Raw genomic sequence first — 21021 nt, forward strand, 5'->3', positions numbered from 1 at the left:
GCATGTGTGTGTATATGTGTGCCAAACAAGAACCGGTACGATGAACCGCTTGAAGCTGTTTCGTGGTTTATGAATGAATACTTTTGGAGATACGGAGAGTAAACGTCACCAAAAAGAATCCATTATCCAAACTGCTTATCATATTCAGGGTCGGGGGCGCTGGAACCGATCCCAGCTGACATTGGGTGAAGGACAGGTTGGTTTACCTGGATAGAGTTCACCTGGTCTAGAGAGTTCACCTGGACTAGAGGGTTTACCTGGACAGAGTTCACCTGGTCTAGAGGGTTTACCTGGACAGAGTTCACCTGGACGGGGTTCACCTGGTCCAGTCTATCTCAGAGCTCATAGAGAGACACAGACCAGTTTAGAGTCTCCAGGTAACCTGAGCTGCATGTCTTTGGACTGTGGGAGGAACCGGAGAACCCGGAGGGAACCCTCACTGCCACGGGGAGAAGGTTTAAACTCCACACAGAAGGACCGCCCAGACCGGGGATCGAACCCGCGTCCCTCTTGCTATGAGGAAACCGTGCTCTCAATCAACTGCTCCTTTAAGTCTAGATTGAAGACTTTTGTTTGCTGTTGCCTTTAATTGAACCAGATTCAACTGCTGCATCTTACTACTGCATTTTATTTCTTTAACTGCACTGCAACTTTTATTCAACTTTTATTTTTATTTTGCTTTTTGACTGTTTTAATATTTTCTTAACTGTTTTTAAATCTGCATTGTGTTTTGATGTTTTTAATGGTTTTATGTGAAGCACTTTGAATCGCCTCGTTGTTGAAATGTGCTCTACAAATGAACTTGCCTTGTCTAGACGCTCATCACACCTCAGTGTCTGAACACGAGGTTGAACAAAGTAGAATGGTGGAAATGGAACGGATGTGGTTGGACTTCTTGCTTTTGAAACGGGGGGCAGACTGAGCGATTGTTATATAAAACTGTAAATCATAGCTTATTTTATGAAGAAAAAAAACCCAAACTGCTGTATTTGGATGTATTAAACACCATAAGTAATATACAAGTGAAATATATGGTTTGGTACATGAGAAAATTTAAATGTCACAGATGTGTGCAAATGTGCCCCAATGCAAATGTTGGAGACCTCGCCTGAATGTTCTCTGTTCTAAACCCTCTCTAACTTTGTTCTGCTTCACTTTATCAAAGTCAACCTTTGCAGAGAGAATGTTCACATATTGAGCTATGATTTGGGTTAGAGAATGTTCACATATTGTGTTATGATTTGGGTTAGAGAATGTTCACATATTGAGCTATGATTTGGGTTAGAGAATGTTCACATATTGAGCTATGATTTGGGTTAGAGAATGTTCACATATTGAGCTATGATTTGGGTTAGAGCAGGGGTCTCAAACTCAATTTGGCTTGGGGCCACCACTGGTATTGTGATCTCACCGGAGGGCCACACAGAAAGCGCAACATTTTTTTTTACATTCATAACATATTTTCGTCCAGCAGTTTCTATACATTTTTATAATAATATTTAACAGTGCAAATATATTTTATTTTTTAAAATAACTTATTGAAACTGCATCGAACCAACAAATGCAAAACCAGAATACATTTGTACTTTATTCTATTTCTTGCCAGACACCTGGCAGCGCTTCTGCTCACACAGCTGAGCCACATTGACCCTGATCCAGGTCACAGTGAAACCCTCATCCAGGTCACAGTGAAACCCTGATCCAGGTCACAGTGAAACCCTGAGTACAGCTTCACGATGGGCATCACTAAGCCTGGACCTGTACTTGCATTTATTAAAGTTCATAGTCAAGAAAGGTTTCTCACAGATGTGTGCTTCCAAAAAGGTACATGACCCGACTGATCACTTTTGTCAGCTCAGGGAAGGATGGAGGCAATTCTCTCAGAAATGGTCCATCATGTCTGGTTTTCCTTGTGCCTCTGAATTTAGCTTTTAGATCTCTGTTGCACTGCAAGTCAATAAGATCCATTTGCAACAGACTCGGGACTGAGAAATGACTTCATACTACAGATCAAGCTTCATGGGGTGTGTGCACATGAAACATTAATATTACAACAGTTTTTGTTTTCAAACAAAAATATTTACTATATATTTGAGTCAAAATATGTTCTATAAAAAAACAAACTATTTACAATGTTTACACAATGTGCATGTTTCAGTTTCGTTTTTTCAAGAACAGTTTTCAGAACAACATATGTACTATGTATGTGTATGTATGTGTGTACTGTGTACTCTTAACCAGCGCATGGTCGTGTGTCTAGCGCAGAGTAAAACTGAACAGCTGAGCGGAGCAGAGCTGCCGTCTCTCTGTGGACAGTGTTGATCTTTTAGAACACCAAAAGGTCTTTTTTTCTCAGGTGGTAGTGTGTTGTCTGTCTGAATAAAAAACAGTGTATCTTTGCAGCGTATGTGGGTGGGTGGGTCCTTAGGGATTTCCTGAGTGTTCATTGGGTAGTTTCACACAAAATGTCGACTGACACCTGAATCAACAAATCAGGTGAAAGGTGGAGCTCGACACAGACGCCTCAGGCTGTGAGCTCCTATGAGAGGCACGTATGATCACACAGAGAAGTTGGGCGGAACCTCCGGACTTTGGCGCATCTAGCAGCATCTGAATCTTTTTTCTACTCCGTTTTTTCACGGAGCTATTAATAGAAACGTCCAGTAAACGTTATCTTACGGGCCGCGCGCGCGGACCTCAGAAAAACGCGTCGGCCGCACTAACACTAAACTTTGATGTCAAGTAGGGGGCCACAAAATATCGGCTAGCGGGCCGCAATTGGCCCGCGGGCCGCGAGTTTGAGACCCCTGGGTTAGAGAATGTTCACATATTGAGCTATGATTTGGGTTAGAGAATGTTCACATATTGAGCTATGATTTGGGTTAGTGAATGTTCACATATTGAGCTATGATTTGGGTTAGAGTTGGACCTTACAGCTGCATCATTTCAAAGAAATAATCATCCTGAAAGTGATTTTTTTTATAGGCGGACCTGAAACCTTTTCATTTTGTATGTGTCATCTTCATTTACTCTTAACCAGTAACATATAGACTGATATTTACACATCTGAACAAAATCTCACATGTGTACCTTTTATTAAAACCAACATTATTCAAATATCCCTAGTGGTTGCAGAGATACACCCTTTTTAGTTTGGGTTTGACATTTTCGAAGAAAGGGCCTAAAAATAGGTTGTTTTTTATCGGCTCGTTTGAGTCCACGTCGGCTGGTTACTGGTGCTTTGACTGGTCTGTCATGCTGGTTACTGGTGCTTTCACTGGTCTGTGCTCCAGAGCTTCTGGTCGCCCCATGTGACCAGAGCCACTTAATGTTTCCCGTTGAGGCTTCAGTTGGGGGTATTCCCACGGCAGCTGGAGGACGGTCATTCTCAAGCTTTTCCCTGAATTTTCCTGAGAGTCTCTCTCTCTCTCCCTCTCTCCTGATCACATTCACACGTGGAAGCAATGGGAACGGCCACAATCTGGTCTCCCGCTCCACAGGAGGGGTCGGGGTCCAGGCCTTTTGACAGTGGTGTTAAACAGGGAGGAGCCAGCGCTGCTTTTGCTTTTTTTTTAACCTTTTTCCACTCAGATTTATTTTTGCCAGTCCGGGGCATTGAACCGATGACCTTCCGGCATTGCTTCTCTATCCTTTCTCTGTCACGCAGGTTTCGTGGCTCGTATTGATCGCAGTCACGTAGGTTTCTTGACACTGAACATTAATGTTGTCGTGCAAATTAAGCAACTTTTAGCTTAATTAGCTCAGAATACGGACAGAGGCTTCTGTGGCCATCACCACACAGCATGTATTTCGGGCATCGATAAGTGTAGGAATGTGTTTCGCTGCTCTGGCGACAGACACCAGCAGTCTCCTCACAGAGTTCAGTCGTCGGTGCTTCAGAAATGACAGCGACGCTGATAAGAGAGGCCAGCTTTCCTTAAACTGGACGTTCCACCTTCATCACGACGTAGATAGAACCTGAGCTCCACCAGCGCTGCTGCAGCTGCGGAAAACCTTCAAATCCGGTGTATAAAACCATCAAAAAGTATTTTTTTTTATGGGTTCATGTCTTAAAAACAAATGGAAATGGAACCAAAACACAAACAAGAAAGTAGAATCGTAAAATTTAATTGAGTTTAAGGTTATGTTTTATCATCTTAAAGTTACAACAAGGAACTTTAGTGTTATGTTGTTTCTGGCGCCCCTTGTGGACTAATGCGGTAATGTTTCCATATCACAAGGGTCCCTTTAGAAAACCTCTACGTCAATCCTCCTCAGTACAAATATGGTCACTTCCTGTTTACTGGTTGCAAAAAAGCAAGATGGCGACGGCCAAAACGCCAGAACAAAAGCAGTTCAAAAACAGTACTTCTGTGTACGCGGGATTTACATCCATCAAACTTGACACTTTCATTGCTAAATATATTCTGAAGGTTTCTACGATTCAGAGCCTCATTGATACTACATTTATTAATACAAATGTTGTTTTTTGTGTGGCTGTTAACAGTATTTTCTGATTAATTGAGAGAGAAAGACATATTCTAAATCATCTCTGTAAAAAAGACCTGGCTTCATGCAATTTTCACATTTCTATTACGAAAATGTTTGGAAATTACAACACATTTAATGAGATGACGTCTAATTTTCATATTTACGAATACAATCTCATGAAAACTTGTAGTACAAAAAAATTAACAATATTACCATTCCTGTAATATTTGACGAAAAACGCCTATCCAGGTAAACCCAAAGTAAATAGCAAGCTGTTCTTGAACTATTAGAGTAAATACATGGTCTTGGTCCAATAGTCAGAATCACTAAGTGCTGCTGACACTGAGTTATATAAGTTTGAACACACTAAAGTATAAGGTTTTTATTTCCGCCTGAACATTTCTTTGTAAATAGATGCCTGTAGATGACTATAAATGTGACTTATGGACTGGAAAACACAATGGGACCATAGCATGAAGCCTTTTCTAGTCTAAGTAAAAAATTTATAACAATATCACAGAAAATGAATATTTTACACATGTTCTTCTAATGAAATGTCTAGGCGTTTTTCCATTTTGAGATTGAAAATATTCATGATATATATACTATATACCTATTAAAAAGGCTTATAGTCTTGCAAACTCATAGAGGTACTATTCATATATACTACCAGTATTGCTGACACAGAAAATGAAAATGAAGTATAAATGCATTTTTATGCTGATTCAACGACAGACTGAGGATCTATGAGCAGAAGTTTGTTCTGGTGAAGCTGAAGCCTGTTGGGATCATCCCCACCCCCTCTTGATTGGTCCCGTTTTTTAGACAATTTCATTGGCTGTCCGAAACGCCTGTCATCTGAGCTGTACGTCGCGACAGACGTGAGCCACGTAAGAAAATAGAGGCTGAGCCTAAACTTCAACGTAGCTTCTGGTTGGGTAATGTATCGTCTTCTTTCGTCTCCGGGTGTTTCCGCCAGACTTCCCGTCCCTGAGCCGTATCGCTCGGCGTGATCAGGAGGATTTGAGGGTGTGTGTCTTTGTGTGTGGCAGGATCTGTTGTGTAGCTGTGTAATGTCCACCCTGTCGGCCTGACCCGCAGATGACCGATAGCTGCAATCGCATTAGCTCTGACTCGTTTACCGCCGGCTGCTCCTCTGCTTTCCGTCTCCGCCGAGCCGGGGGTTTATTTCCTCGTTTGCATGCTCGTTAGCACGGTCGTTAACGTTCATTAGCGATCGCCATCCCATAATGCACTGCGTTCGGGGGCATTTACGGTCAATAGGTTGAACCAAAACACCTGTAGGAGGTTTCAGAATGCTACCAATGAATTTACTAAATGAACATCATGCTGTATTGAAGAAGACTTGAAACTAGAGATTGAGACATAAACTCATGTTTACAATGTTTACTGAGGGAATACATCAAGAGAGAAGTAGTCATTATAGTCATTTATATAGACTTCTATACAACCAGAGGAGTCACCCCCTGGTGGTCAGGAGAGAGAATGCAGCTTTAACACATGAAGCATATACTTCTATACAACCAGAGGAGTCACCCCCTGGTGGTCAGGAGAGAGAATGCAGCTTTAACACATGAAGCATATACTTCTATACAACCAGAGGAGTCACCCCATGGTGGTCAGGAGAGAGAATGCAGCTTTAACACATGAAGCATATACTTCTATACAACCAGAGGAGTCGCCCCCTGGTGGTCAGGAGAGAGAATGCAGCTAATCATCAGTTGATAAATAAATGATCAGATACATTGTGTGAAAAGCTCACTTCATGTCACTTTTAAATGCATGTTTTTGCACTTCATGGTTAGTTTTTTACAGTTTGGTGAATGAAGCCGTCTAAACTGTTCCAGACGTGTGAAAACAACAACCTCTGAGGCATCGAGTTGCGCATGAGAACAAACACTTGAAAACATGTCTTCCCTCCACAACCGCAGCTGTGTGAACTGGCAGGCGGCAGTTTCTCTTCACACGACTTAGGTTTCCTTTTGAGTCTGCACCAGATTTACCTTCACTTCACTCAAATTGAAATCTACAGTTCGACAGGTGTTACACAAGAAAGGGATTTTGTCGCAAACAGGAGAACCATAAAATAACGACTTGGTGATCGGGTGATCTAGAGGTCATTTACCAGAAATGTACTGGTTGTGCAGTAAAATGTCTCCTACGACTGATATACTATTACTACTATTGTCGTATGTATATACAGTATATATATATATATATATATATAAACTGTATATAAAAATATAACATATTATATATAAATATATTATGTATATATGTATATAATATACTTATATATTATATAAATAGATTAAATATTAAAGCAGCATTCATAAAAAATATGTATATTTATATAATATACAAAAATATTTTTGATTAAATGCTGCTTTAATCTTTAACAATGTGTTGTTGCATTTTATTAATTTAATCTTCTTCATCTGTAAAGTCACGAGTTGTTGTAGTTGTCAGATAAATGCAGAGGAGTAGAAAGTAGAAAACATTGGAAATACTAATAATAAGTACCTGAAAACTGTACTGTTAAAGTACCTGTCACTAATACTAATACCTTAGTTATGAGCAACGCTACAAGTTGTATTTGTTCATGGTTCATGATTTCCTGCTAAAGGAGAAATATCCGGTGTGAAGGCTGTTTGTGGGTTTGTGGGTTCTCTGAGCATTTTACCTTTTCGTAGAGAAGCGGAAAGAAGTAGTTTGAATTCCTCTGAAAGGTCAACCACAAAACAGCAAGATTAGTGTTTTTTTTTAATTTTCCACAAACACACTGAGTGCTGGTTTCAATACGCAGCAGGTTTAATGACTGTTGCTTTTGTTTGCTTGAAATGGGTCAAATATAAAAGGAATAAAACAAATATTCCCCGTCCCACGTTTACCTGCAGAGTGGAAACTCCCCTCGCAAAAAAATCCCCCAACTATCAGAGGATGAGGAAGAACGCCATCATTTTATTTTGTATATGGTCTGACTGATCGCTCTCATGCAGCGACATGCAGAGTTCTCTCTTTGTATCCAGAAACGGGTCCAGAACCAATAACGTGTGAAGGATAAATACTAGTTTGTGTTTCCTTGTTCAGACCTGCAAAGAGCCAAAAAGAAATAATGAAGACGGTTGACATTTGGGAGCGGAGGAATTTATCGTGGGTGTTTTATGAAGATAAAGATGATGACTCATGTGTGAACTCACACCTAGAGTACACAGAAGTACACAGAAGTACACAGAAGTACACAGAAGTACAGAGAACTAATCGCTTTTGTCCCGGGGATGTTGGGGAACGAAAGGAAGCACGTCTGAAATAACCCGTTAATAATCAACCTAACAGCTTCATATGGATCATGAGATGAATTTGTGGACTTTGAGTTCAAATTTTGGACGTCGCCATCTTGTTTTTATGCAACCAGTAAACAGGAAGTGACCATATCTGGACTGAGGAGACGCCGCAAACGTCTCTGGTGTCGACCTGTCAATCACCTTGTAGCCCCGCCCCTACATTATACCCTGCTTTTATGGTCTGTTTGACTCTAAATGACCATCATTTACTAAATGAACATCACGCTGCATTGCTGTAGTATGTGTATTATTGGAACACATATTTCTTTTCATTTTTGATCAAATATTTCATGGTTATTTATAGTGATGCCTTTTAAATGTTAGAATCTGGTGCTGGGAAACACAGTCGTCCACGGGGAGCAATACAACCCTCAAATAAACAAATAATAAATAAGTTCCATGTCTTAACTTTCTTATATGTTATTCATGAGGGGATTATGAAAGACAGTGATGACGTGTTTACTGTCCAAAGTACAAACACATTAGAGAGAAACCACCAGAATGTCTAATGAGTCCTAATGCGACACAAGTATTTAAATTAACCCATTTACTGCCCTCAATGCGACAATATCAACATTATTTTCATGATTTTGTTATTGATTTAATAAAGAACACAGCTCCAGCAGCTGGGCTCCACAGACACATATTTTTGTTTACTTCAGAAAGTTATTAGAAAAAGAGTTCGCATGAGTCATTCGCCTCCAGAGAGAAGATTGTTTTTAAATAAATAATTATAATAATAATAATGGTGAGTGGAAAATCCCTGAAAGAGGCCGACAGGAAGTTTGCAGCTGCTGGTGTTGCAACACCTGGCAGGAAAGAAGAAGAAGAAGAAGAAGAAGAAGAAGAAGAAGAAGAAGAAGAAGAAGAAGAAGAAGAAGAAGAAGAAGAAGAAAAAGAAAAAGAAGAAGAAGAAGAAGAAGAAGAAGAAGAAAAAGAAGAAGAAGATGAAGAAGATGATGTAGAAGAAGAAAGAAGAAGAAGAAAGATATGATGAAGAAGAAGAAGAAAGATAAGATGAAGAAGAAAGAAGAAGAATATAGAGATGATGAAGAAGGAGAAGAAGAAAGAAGAAAAAGAAGAAGAGCAGCTCCTGATCCTTAATCGTTGTATCCTCAGCCTCATGAGGTATTATGAAGTATTCAAAAGTAGAAGATTATATATTATTTATTGATAAAGCATTCAAATGTGTCTACTAGCAGCTCCTGATCACAACACTTACAATGTTTTCTGTTATTGGGTTTGGTTCTCCTTAACTTCCGTATCATAGCCGAGAGGATACTTATACTAAATATACATAACATGTATTTGTACTTGTGGAAGTACTGTGTGTGTAAAGCGTGTTCCTGCATCATTTAACCTGCAGGATGCTTTCATTACATCTCTGCCGTCACCTGGTGGACGCTGGAGGGAACTGCAGCTCAAGACCAAGCAAACGTCACAGATAAAATAAACTTTATTTATAACGCACTTTTCAAAGAGGAGCCGAGCGTTCAGTCACAGCCGGCCGCCGCTCCGTCTTCCTTTGAATTCATCGTTCTTCTTAAAAACTGGTGTGCGGTCAGATATAAATAGATGTGTGTTTCATTGACCTCTTCCGGTCGTCAGTGCCAGTGTTTTTGAATGGATCTTTGGTTTTTGGGTGAGGGGTCCGGGGTCTGGGGTCGAGGTCAGAGGTCAGGTGAGGGAGGGTTTGGGTTGGTATTTCACTCTGTCGAAGTCATCGACGGTGGTTTCAACCGGAGGCTTCTTCCAGTGTTCCTCCAGACCCAACGTGAGACACAGAGCGATGGCCGCCATCTGCAACACACGTCATACGTTATGTCCCACAATCTTTACATATATATATATATATATATATATATATATATATATATATATATATATATATACATACATATCTATCAGTGGTGGCCGTCAGGGCCTGCTAAGTGATGGGCCGTCAGGGCCTGCTAAGTGATGGGCCGTCAGGGCCTGCTAAGCCTTCTCTCCTGGCCTAAACAGAATCACAAAGTTATAGCTATTTTATAATTTAATTGTTTTTCACAAATACACTACATGTATCATACTAGTTTTTCCCTATTAGTTTATTTTCTCATTGCACAGCTCCTGTCTTCCTCTGTTGCTCTGCTTCCATCCTGCAGCGCTTGAAGCTTGTTTTAAGGAGAGCTCTCATCCAATCAGATTCCACCTCTGTATCTCTATGGAGGCAGAGCGCTTCTAGCTAGTCTTTGCAGATTAAAGTACACAAGGATGTTATAGTTGATTGTCATAGTCTTCAACCAATCAGATCTTTAGTTTGACATGCTGGGTGTATTCTTTGACGTAAAAGCACCTGCTAGGTGGCGTGACCATTAACATGCGGTGTGATTGGTCAGTGGGCCAGTGTGACTTTAGCCAACAGAAAGCTAGCTAGCTGCTAGCAGAACTCAGTAGGAGCAAGAATAATTCAGGCTGAAACATAAGAGAAGTTATAACATGTTTAGTGTTTTGCTCGGTGTAGTTGTTGTAGCCCTTTAAGCCCTAACCCTAACCCCCAATCCTATTTACTGTTTGAGTTGTGTTTAGAGGTTGTACATCGGGATTATATATTATTGTAGCCCTGATTTTTATGTTTAATTTGATACCTAACATGTTTGTTTTTTGGGGGGGAGGGATTTCTACCATGATTTTTTTCTTGATTTTCCTGATATAAAAGGGTCCCCCGATCGGGGGACGCTAGGGCTTAACACTCGATGGCTGAAGGAGGAGGAGAAACGGACTAGCTGGTGGATTTACTGAACAACCGCGTCACTGAACTGTTGACAAAGAGAGGAGGATGGACTTTGTCTTTAAGTGACGGCATGTGGTGAGTGAACTGCTTTTGTCTAACTGTTTTAGCCATGGTGCTGTTGGAGCTGGTCCCGCTAGCCGGGAGCTAGCTGCTGCAGCTAACGCTTTTTTACAGGAACAACTTAAAGAGAAAGAAACGGAATAAAACTGTGAATCACAATAATGTTGTACCGCGATGGTGGCGAAGGCTGAAATGATCCCTATCCGGAGCTTGATGGGAAAGCTCAGGTAGCTCTTCAGGATGGGGCCGCAGGGCTGCAGGTCAAAGGTCAACATTAAATAAACTCTATATAACAACAAGAAAAGCAGTAGGTAGTGATGGGATAGTCCAGTGGAGAGGAAGCATGAAGACCGCTCTCGAAGGAAGGAAGGAAGGAAGGAAGGGAAAGAAGAAGGAGGAGGAGGAGGTGGGAAACAAGGAAGGAGGAGTTGAAGAAGATGAAGGAAGGACGAAGGCCCGTCACGAGAACATGTAGGCCCGTCACCTCGGCGTGAACCCAGAGTCCATCTGGGACCGGAGAGGGCGGAGGGTGAAGGTCGCGGCCCGCCGCCACACACGAGCCATCTGAGCTGAAGTTACCGGGTGGAGAGCTGCAGGAGGAGGAGGAGGAGGAGGAGGAGGAGGAGGAGGAGAAGAAGAAGAAGAAGAAAGAGAAGAAGAAGAAGAAGAAGAAGAAGAAGAAGAAGAAGAAGAAGAAGAAGAAGAAGAAGAAGAAGACATCAGGATTAAAGATACAAAACAGAATGAAACAGTCTCGTTGTTCTTCTGCAGCCCTGAAGGTCGTCCTTGAAGGTCGTGTCCTGTCCTCTCACCTGGGCTGCAGGTCAGCAGGTGAGCACAGACAGGTGACAGGAAGTTGAGTCTCCCAGTCCTCATAACTCCTCAAGCCGCAGCACGAGTCCTGAAGAACAGACGTTCAGAGTTCTGATATATATATATATATATATATATATATATATATATATATATATATATATATATATATATATATATATACATATTTTCATTGTGTTGTTTTAACTCATTGTGTTGTTTTAACTCTTTGTGTTATTTTCATTGTGTTGTTTTAACTCATTGTGTTGTTTTAACTCTTTGTGTTGTTGTAACTCTTTGTGTTGTTTTCTTTGTGTTGTTTTATTCTTACGGAGGCCTGCAGCTTGTTGAGTTCATTCTGGATGTAGAGCTCTGCTCTGTGGAGCGGAGTCACGTTCAGGAACACCTCGTTCACGGCACCGTCCATCTGCACAGCACAAACATATAAATACACACATATATAAACATATAAACATATATATATGTATATATATATATATATATATACATATATATATATAAACATATATGTGATCATTTCAATCAGCCTCTAATCTGCTTTCCACATGTAAATAGAACGAGTGAAGTGTGTTAAGGGATGAAGGGTGTGCTGCCTGATGGCTCCTCTAGGGGGCAGCAGAGTTACCTGAGCCTGAACCTGAACCAGCGGAGCGGCGACGACCATCAGAGCCACGAAGTCCACGAAGACCAGAGCAGAGAACTGAGAGCACAGGGTTAGAGTGTGTGTGTGTGTGTGTGCGTGTGTGTGTGCGTGTGTGTGTGTGTGTGTGTGTGTGCGTGTGTGTCTGTGTGTGTGTGTGTGTGTGTGTCTGTGTCTGTGTGTCTGTCTGTGTGTGTGTGTGTGTGTGTGTGTGTCTGTGTGTGTGTGTCTGTGTGTGTGTGTCTGTGTGTGTGTGTGTGTGTCTGTCTGTGTGTCTGTCTGTCTGTGTGTGTGTGTGTCTGTCTGTCTGTGTGTGTGTGTGTGTGTCTGTCTGTCTGTGTGTGTGTGTGTGCGTGTGTGTGTGCGTGTGTGTGTGCGTGTGTGTGTGTGTGTGTGTGTGTGTGTGTGTGTCTCACCAGCAGCAGCAGAGGTTTGAGGTCCAGAGACGCAGCACAGACTCCCAGAACAGACAGAACCACAGTGATGGGGCCGAACACCTGCAGGACCAGTAGACCATCGCTACTGGACAGCTGCTCGAACAACTGGGAGCGAGAGGGACACACACACACACACACACACACACACACACACACACACACACACACACAGACACACACACACACACACACACACACACACACACACACACACACACACACACACACACACATATGTATATAGGTAACTTATTTAGTTATAATAAGTTGAAATGTATTAACTGACATGATTTAATGAAGTGATAAAGGAAACATATTGATGTATTTGTTTTATATTTAAATTATTTCCATGTCTGAACGTCTCTATCGTTTATTTTATGTGAGACATTACAATACTGGTTTTAAATAAATAAATATATATAATTGTATTTTATATTACGAGTACCACCCATTTGTTTAATCCCTTCTCCATTAAGGTAATTATGTTGCATCTGGTTTGTAGAACTACAGACTAGCAGGCGACACACGGCCGTAAAACTCTAATTGTATTTGTTGAGGTGAAACACACACACACACACACACACACACACACACACACACACACACACAGCTACCTCGGCAACCGGTGTGTTGCCATCGATGGAGGAGAATCCGACGCCGATCATCACCACACCAGACACCTGCAGAGACGTGGAAGGATTAAACCTCATGAGGAGGAAGAGGAGGAGGAGGAAGAGGAGGAAGCGTTTACTACATTCCTGAGAAAAGCTGCGTCTCCAGAGACGCTCATCAGACTGCATCTAACGCCGGCGGCTCACAGTCAACACACACACACACACACACACGCACACACACACACACACACACATCATAATGTTCCTCAGTTTAAAGTTTCCAGACTGAAATATTCTCACGCTGAATCATTTACTTTCACAAGACTTCATCTCAACTTTAGACAAAGAAAAACTATTTCAGAGATAAATAATATATATATATGTATTTATATATATAAATATTTATTTATATATATATAAATATATACATATATATACACAAATATAAATATATGTACATATATTAATATATGTATAAATAAATATATATGTATACATATATACAGTATATATAAAGAAATATATATTTATATATATATATATGTATTTTTATATATAAATATATATCAATATGTATTTATATATATATATATACAAATATATATATATATATATATATAAATAAATATATATGTATAAATATATATATAGTATATATACAAATACATATAAATATATATATATAAGTTGTAAAACAGGATGTAAAAGTAAGAAGAAGAATATTTAAGTATTTAAAGATTGCCTTAATCAGATTACATTTTGTTTAATAATTATATTTTTACCTCTTGCATACAAATACTACCAATACTTTTAATCCATGACAATAGAAAGTAAAATAATTACCATGTAAAGTAAAAATAAATATAAAATACATATTTTCTTAATGAACTTAATTTCCTTTAGCTTTTCCGCTGTAGATAATTCCGACCGCTCTTCATCATCATCGCAGTCGTCATTCGTTACCAAGCACTAACTAGCGGCTAGCGGTTAGCGGTTAGCTTACCAGCAGCAGCACAGTGACACAGATGGAGAGTCCTCGTAAGTAACTCCTGCAGCGAGCCATGATGTCGTCTGAGAGAGGAGAGCCAGAGCAGCAGACCAGAGCCCGCTGTGCGTGTGTGTGTGTGTGTGTGTGTGTGTGTGTGTGTGTGTGTGTGTGTGTGTGTGTGTGTGTGACAGAGAGAGAGAGAGAGAGAGAGAGAGAGAGAGAGAGAGAGAGAGAGAGAGAGATTGATCTTGTTTAAAGCTCAGGAGTGTTTTGCTGCAGAATGAAGAACATGACCAAGTTTGGAAGCTCAGCTGGACTGAAGAAGAGAGAGAGAGAGAGAGAGAGAGAGAGAGAGAGAGGAGAGGGGGAACCAGAAAAAGGAGAGGGGGAGGAGAGGAAACGGGAACGGAGAGGCTGAGGAAACGAGAGAAGAGATGAGAGGAAACAGGAGAGGAAATGAAGGCGGAGGAGGAAACAAGAAAGGAAAGGAGAAGAGGGGAGAAAAGCGAGAGGATATGAGGAGGAAGAAGAGAGGAGTGTGTGTGTGTGTGTGTGTGTGTGTGTGTGTGTGTGTGTGTGTGTGTGTGTGTGTGTGTGTGTGTGTGTGTGTGTGTGTGTGTGTGTGTGTGGAGGAGAGGTTACTCCAGGTTACAGTTCTATCTAATTAAAAGGAAAGGAAGGAGGAGAAGTAGATGTGAAGGGAAGGAAGAGAAACAGGAAGAAGGGAGGGAAGTCAGAGAGACGAGAAGAGAGAGAACTAATGATGAAGACGAGAGGAGGAACAAGTGGAACTGAGGGGCGAAGAGGAAGAAAGGACAGTTTATGAAAGAGTCGCCTGAACGCAGCACAAGATGGTGATGATGAATTGAAAAGATATTTGAATTCTCCGACTGATGTTGCTTCAGAAAAAAACAACAATGTCTGAATTCAGCGTCCAGAAAACGATCAGACCTTTGTGTATTCTCTGGACGAGGAGTTTGAAGATGAGGGACTTCATTTGTTTTCCTTTAGCATTCAAAAAACAACATTTTCACTGATTAAAAGCCTTTTTACTTTCCAGAGTGAACCCTTTATCAACCGGACGTCCAGCAGCATAAACAACCTTTACATGACCTCAACAATACAAAGCTACACACGTATATATAAATATATATATATATATATATATATATATATATACATGTGGAAAGTGGAGCCCGTTGAATAGATACAATAAAATAGAACAGAAAGGAATTCGGTAGAGTCATTAAGCCGAGCGCAGTGTTGACTTTAGACTAAAAATAACTGAGAGGGACAGACGGCCTGTCTGTGTGTGTGTGTGTGTGTGTGTGTGTGTGTGTGTGTGTGTGTGTGTGTGTGTGTGTGTGTGCTCTCTCAGCAGACACTCGGTGTGTTTCCATACCGTATAAATATCCTTACATAGTGATGATGATGATGATGATGACGGAACATTTTCATCCATCATCATCGTCCCGCTCTTCCCGGCGTGTCGTTTAACGTCGCAGCCTCCGGGGGGCGCTGCTGCGACTTCATACTGTTCCTGTTATAAAAATAGCATAAAGAGTTCCAGTATTGTGTGCAATAAAAATCATAAACTCACAGTACATGTACGGAAGTGTTGTGGAAAGTATGAGTCAAGATGTTAACGGTAGCTCCGCCCTCTTAGTTTGAATTTAGACCAATCGGATTCCACGACTTTATCATCGCAATCGACACTTTAGATGTGAAAGAGTTGGTTTAGAGAAGATGTCTTTTAATGTTCACTAGTTATGTTATGGAACAACCGTCACACGTTTGTAACGAGGTTGTTTTATCATTATAAAACTCAATAAAAACAAAAGTAAAAGAAAGTCAGAGTAAAGAAATGGCATAAAAAGTATAGTTTGCCCATTAAAACATAAAAAAAGTCAAAAGAAGTCATAGGATAGTGTGCCGAAAGTCATAGTATGTTGAAAAAAGTCAGACAGAAAAATAAAAAAATAAAAATGTTTCTGTCATTGTATATTATCGATTAAAAAAAAGTAAATGAACTGAATAAAAATGTCATAGTTGGTATCAAATAGTGTATGTATGTGTGTGTGTGTGTGTGTGTGTGTGTGTGTGTGTGTGTGTGTGTGTGTGTGTGTGTGTGTGTGTGTGTGTGTGTACAGGCTCCACAGACAGCAGCAGGTTTCCAGAGGTATTACTGTTTTTATTTCAGAGTGTCTGAGAGAAAAGGCACTAAACCAAACCGGGAGAGTGACATTGACTTTGAATAAGAGAGAGAGAGATGCAGATAAATTAACATATATAAAGTTTAGACAACACCAGGCATACAAACACACTCAACATCCCCACACACTGCAAACTATCTACACATTTCCTGATTGATTAAATACAGCAGAAGTCGTTGAAAGGAAATTCCCCCCGCGCAAATATATTTTGTCAAAGTGTTAAAAAGGTTCCAGAATGTTCAATGTCGTGTTTCTATTCTCACTTGAAGTCTCCGGAAGCTTCGGCGAACGTCTGAACTCAACCCCGACAACTAAATGACCGCCATGAACTCTGAAAGGAATTATAAATACAGTTTCACGTCGAACAGAGACAAACTTTACGGTGTTGAAATACTTTTGTTTTATTGAGCTCCGTTCAGACGAGATTCACTTCACAGGGAGGCGGGAAATACTGTGTGCTCGGTTTCACTCAGGTAGAGATATTCAGGTAGAGATAGTCAGGTAGAGATATTCAGGATCGAGATATATTCCAGATCGAGATATTCCCGATCGAGATATTCCAGATCGAGATATTCCAGATCGAGATATGCAAGATCGAGATATTCAAGATCGAGATATTCCGGATGGAGATATTCCAGATCGAGATATGCAAGACCGAGATATTCAAGATCGAGATATTCCGGATGGAGATATTCAAGATCAAGATATATTTAGGATCAAGATATTCAGGATTGAGATATTCAGGATCCGAGATATTCTGGATGGAGATGTTCAAGATCGAGATTTTCAGGATCGAGATATTCCGGATGGAGATATTCAAGATCGAGACATTCAGGATCGAGATATTTAGGATCGAAATATAAACGATCGAGATATTCACGATTGAGATATTCAGGCCCGAGATATAAACGATCGAGATATTCAGGATCGAGATATTCAGGATCGAGATATTCAGGATCGAGATATTCAGGATCGAGATATTCAAGATTGAGATATTTAGGACCGAGATATTCAGGATTGAGATATTCAAGATCGAGATGTTCAAGATCGAGATATTCAGAATCGAGACAATCAGAATCGAGATATTCAGAATCGAGATATTCAAGATCGAGATATTTAGGACCGAGATATTCAGGATTGAGATATTCAGAATCGAGATATTCAGGATTGAGATATTCAGAATCGAGATATTCAGAATCGAGATATTCAGGATTGAGATATTCAGGATCGAGATATTCAGAATCGAGATATTCAGAATCGAGATATTCAGGATCGAGATATTCTGGATTGACAAAATTCAGGATCGAGATATTCAGGACCGATTAAAACATGTGAAATCTCCCACCTCCCTCAGAGACGTGGATCCGGTCTGAACGGGTTCTGCAGTAATGTTTGAACTCTGATCTGCTGATTATCTTTGCATCTTCCAGTTTGCCTTCATCCTTTGCTCCAACATGAATTAAATAAAAGCTTCTTCGTGGTTCCACCCCGCTGATTGTTTGGTCGTTTTAACTGAAATGAGTTTAGGATTCAGTTTTCAAAGCTGAATATAGAATATTGTGTTTTAGCAACAGGACCACTGATAGGAAACAAGACCTGAGATTTAGAGAATACTTGTTTTGAGTTTTATGGAGTCTATTTGAATAATTTCATAATTTCAAGGGTTCAGTATTTTGAGGAAAAGTCAAGATTTTAATTTAAGTTTTAATTAGAGGGAAATAGTCAACATTTATCGATAAAGTATTACTTTGTCATTTGTAGAAACAATTCATGATATTTAGCAAATCATTTCATCTTATAAAGACTGAGTCATGAAAATATTAAAGAACAAATTTAAGAATAAAGTAATTTATATTCATTTTTACTTAACTTATCACAACATTACTATTTGTACTCTTGAAATAATACATTTTCTTTCTTAATTTCTAATTTATTTCTTAATCTTGTTTTATAATTTTATTCTCATGACACGACTTATTTCTAAATATTTAAACTATATTCTCTAAATCTCAGAACAGCGGCTCGAATTCTCCATCTTGTTTCCCCAATTTATCTTGATTTGTAATTGAGGAAATCATTATTTTGACGATTGAATGTTTAAAAAAAAAAGTTACAAAATAAAAAAGCTCAAAGCTCCTCCAATGGGTTCAAATGCAGACATATTTAAATGTGTAACTTCTCTTTTCATGCCACTTGTCTTCATATATTGGAGTGTTACATGTACATGAAGTAAATATCATAGTTTGGACAGAAACCCACCAAACCTCCAGAAAGACCACAGACGTCACAGCCCTTCAGTCTTTTATCCACGTCGTTGAAAAACAACCGGATTTTTTTTCTGACGCACAAAAACACACAAACGTCGGGAGGAGGGACGGAGGTACGAGTCTTCCTGGAACGAACCAATGAGACAGGGGGGCGGGACCAGGGTGGGGGCGGGGCTTTCAGGGCGTGGTCTGCTGTGATTGGAGGGCGGGGCTTGTCCGTCGGTCACAGCTGGTCTTTGTAGTAGCCGAGCTTGGCGAAGGACATTTCCCTGCGGAGCTGCATCACCTCCCAGAACATCTGCTCCGCTACAAACACACAGCAGAGGTTCGTTTCATCATCAAGTAAAGCTGCATTCTCTGGTTGTATAGAAGCACATGCTTCATGTGTTGAAGCTGTATTCTCTCTCCTGACCACCAGGGGGCGACTCCTCTGGTTGTATAGAAGTATATGCTTCATGTGTTAAAGCTGCATTCTCTCTCCTGACCACCAGGGGCGACTCCTCTGGTTGTATAGAAGTATATGCTTCATGTGTTTAAGCTACATTCTCTCTCCTGACCACCAGGGGGCGACTCCTCTGGTTGTATAGAAGTATATGCTTCATGTGTTAAAGCTGCATTCTCTCTCCTGACCACCAGGTTGTGACTCCTCTGGTTGTATAGAAGTATATGCTTCATGTGTTAAAGCTGCATTCTCTCTCCTGACCACCAGGGGACAACTCCTCTGGTTGTATAGAAGTATATGCTTCATGTGTTAAAGCTGCATTCTCTCTCCTGACCACCAGGGGGTGACTCCTCTGGTTGTATAGAAGTCTATATAAATGACTCTAATTCTCTCTTGATGTATTCCCTCAGTAAACATTGTAAACATGAGTTTATGTCTCAATCTCTAGTTTCAAGTCTTCTTCATGATCATAACATTGCCAGGGTAATTTTATAATTAAGTACAAACTATATTTCGTGTGCTTCATGCACCTCTGAGCACCTCCTGTTCTCTTTTTACGTCCATGTGAAATACGCCTTATATAAACGGTGTCGATCACAACACTGCAAAATGTTTAAAAGAAGAAAAGAGGACGTTTGTTTTGAGTGAATCCAGCAGAGGAGACGACCATCCATCAGTCTGACTTACCCTTTGTGGAAAAAACTCCCTGAACTCTGTTTCCTATTAGCAATGAACCAGATGACACGCTGTTTATGGTGTGTGTGTGTGTGTGTGTGTGTGTGTGTGTCTCACCATCCTGCTGCTTGACCAGCCCTTGGTAGATGTAGCGAATGTAGGTGAAGAAATTGCACACGGCTGTGATCTAAAGAGAAAAGATAAAGAGACAAAACTGCTGTGACGATTTCTTTGAGCAACGGTTTTGCGTCCGCCGTTCGTGAAGCGACAAAACAGACGACATCCATCACACCGACTGATCCGCATTGAACCCGAGATCCTCCTGGACACGTCATCCAAACGTCATCCGAACGTCTCACAACAACAACAACCAGTAACAGTTTCAATTTACATGAAGACACGAGCGCTTCCTTTTAAAGGTAATGTGAACCTCTCTCTTTTAATGTATTATCCTTATTCTTTATGGTCTGCATCTCTTTCAACATTAGCTACTAAATTAATTTATATTCTGTCATTAATTCAATTTAATGTGGTTTTATTGGCATGAAAGTAAATACATAAATTAAAATGCACGCAGGAGTATTTTTTATTCTGTCAGTTGTCAATCTTTCAAAACAAATGTGTTCTATTTCATTGAGTCATCTTCTCGTGATGCGTTCACGTGTAATAGTACAATGTAGTGTTGGTGATAAACACATATATATTAGAGATTATCAATAAAACTAATGACATGATTTGTTTTAAATCAATGAAAATACTATATTTTATTTCCTTATCACTTGAATTGTGTGTTTTTCTGAAATGAAAAGACATTGAAGATGATTGTTGACCCGTCTGTAAGATGATGTCAGTGTTCATACTCACTTTGTATCTACAGTACGGAGACACGTAGTAATAGTTGGACGAGTCCCCAAACTTGATTCTGTGCTTACAGGTTTTGGTCTGACCGCTCAGGGCACATTTTCTATCAGAGAGACACAAAGACACAAAGAGACAAAGATACAAAGAGACAAAGATACAAAGAGACAAAGTTAATTGTGGGTTTCGTTTCAACGTGAGAATAAAAACTGTCTACTCGAGGAAGCAAGGAAAGGAAGTAAGGAGGGAGGGACGGCTGTTAAAGATGGATTAACTTTGATAAACCTGGACAGGATGTTTATGAGTAAGGAGGAGGAGCAACTGAGGAGAGATTAAAAGATGCTGATGGGAGAGAGAGAGAGAG

The 21021-nt window shown here is 40.2% G+C and overlaps 2 protein-coding genes across 2 annotated transcripts in view; both read right to left on the reverse strand.

Moving 5' to 3' along the window:
- Window positions 1–9294: 9294 nt before the first annotated feature.
- On the reverse strand, window positions 9295–14277 carry LOC306752064 (uncharacterized protein; the record flags this gene model as incomplete). The annotated part of the gene is made up of 9 exons (XM_079235762.1): window positions 9295–9656; window positions 10860–10943; window positions 11174–11279; window positions 11502–11590; window positions 11834–11929; window positions 12149–12223; window positions 12580–12705; window positions 13215–13280; window positions 14218–14277. The coding sequence occupies 9 exons, from the start codon at window positions 14275–14277 to the stop codon at window positions 9534–9536; spliced, it is 825 nt and encodes a 274-aa protein (XP_079091888.1). The 3' UTR covers window positions 9295–9533.
- Window positions 14278–18591: 4314 nt separating this feature from the next.
- The window catches only part of LOC306752590 (rab-3A-interacting protein-like), a gene marked incomplete at its 5' end in the record, with an annotated part of 8125 nt that continues 5695 nt past the window's right edge, over window positions 18592–21021 (reverse strand). The window contains 3 exons of the mRNA XM_079236370.1: window positions 18592–18988; window positions 19917–19986; window positions 20664–20763. Coding sequence (XP_079092496.1) covers window positions 18906–18988; window positions 19917–19986; window positions 20664–20763 — 253 coding nt within the window. The 3' untranslated portion in view covers window positions 18592–18905. The remainder of the gene's footprint in view (window positions 18989–19916; window positions 19987–20663; window positions 20764–21021) is intronic.

The sequence above is a fragment of the Taurulus bubalis genome, assembly GCF_910589615.1.
Source record: "Taurulus bubalis genome assembly, chromosome: 20".
NCBI lineage: Eukaryota > Metazoa > Chordata > Actinopteri > Perciformes > Cottidae > Taurulus > Taurulus bubalis.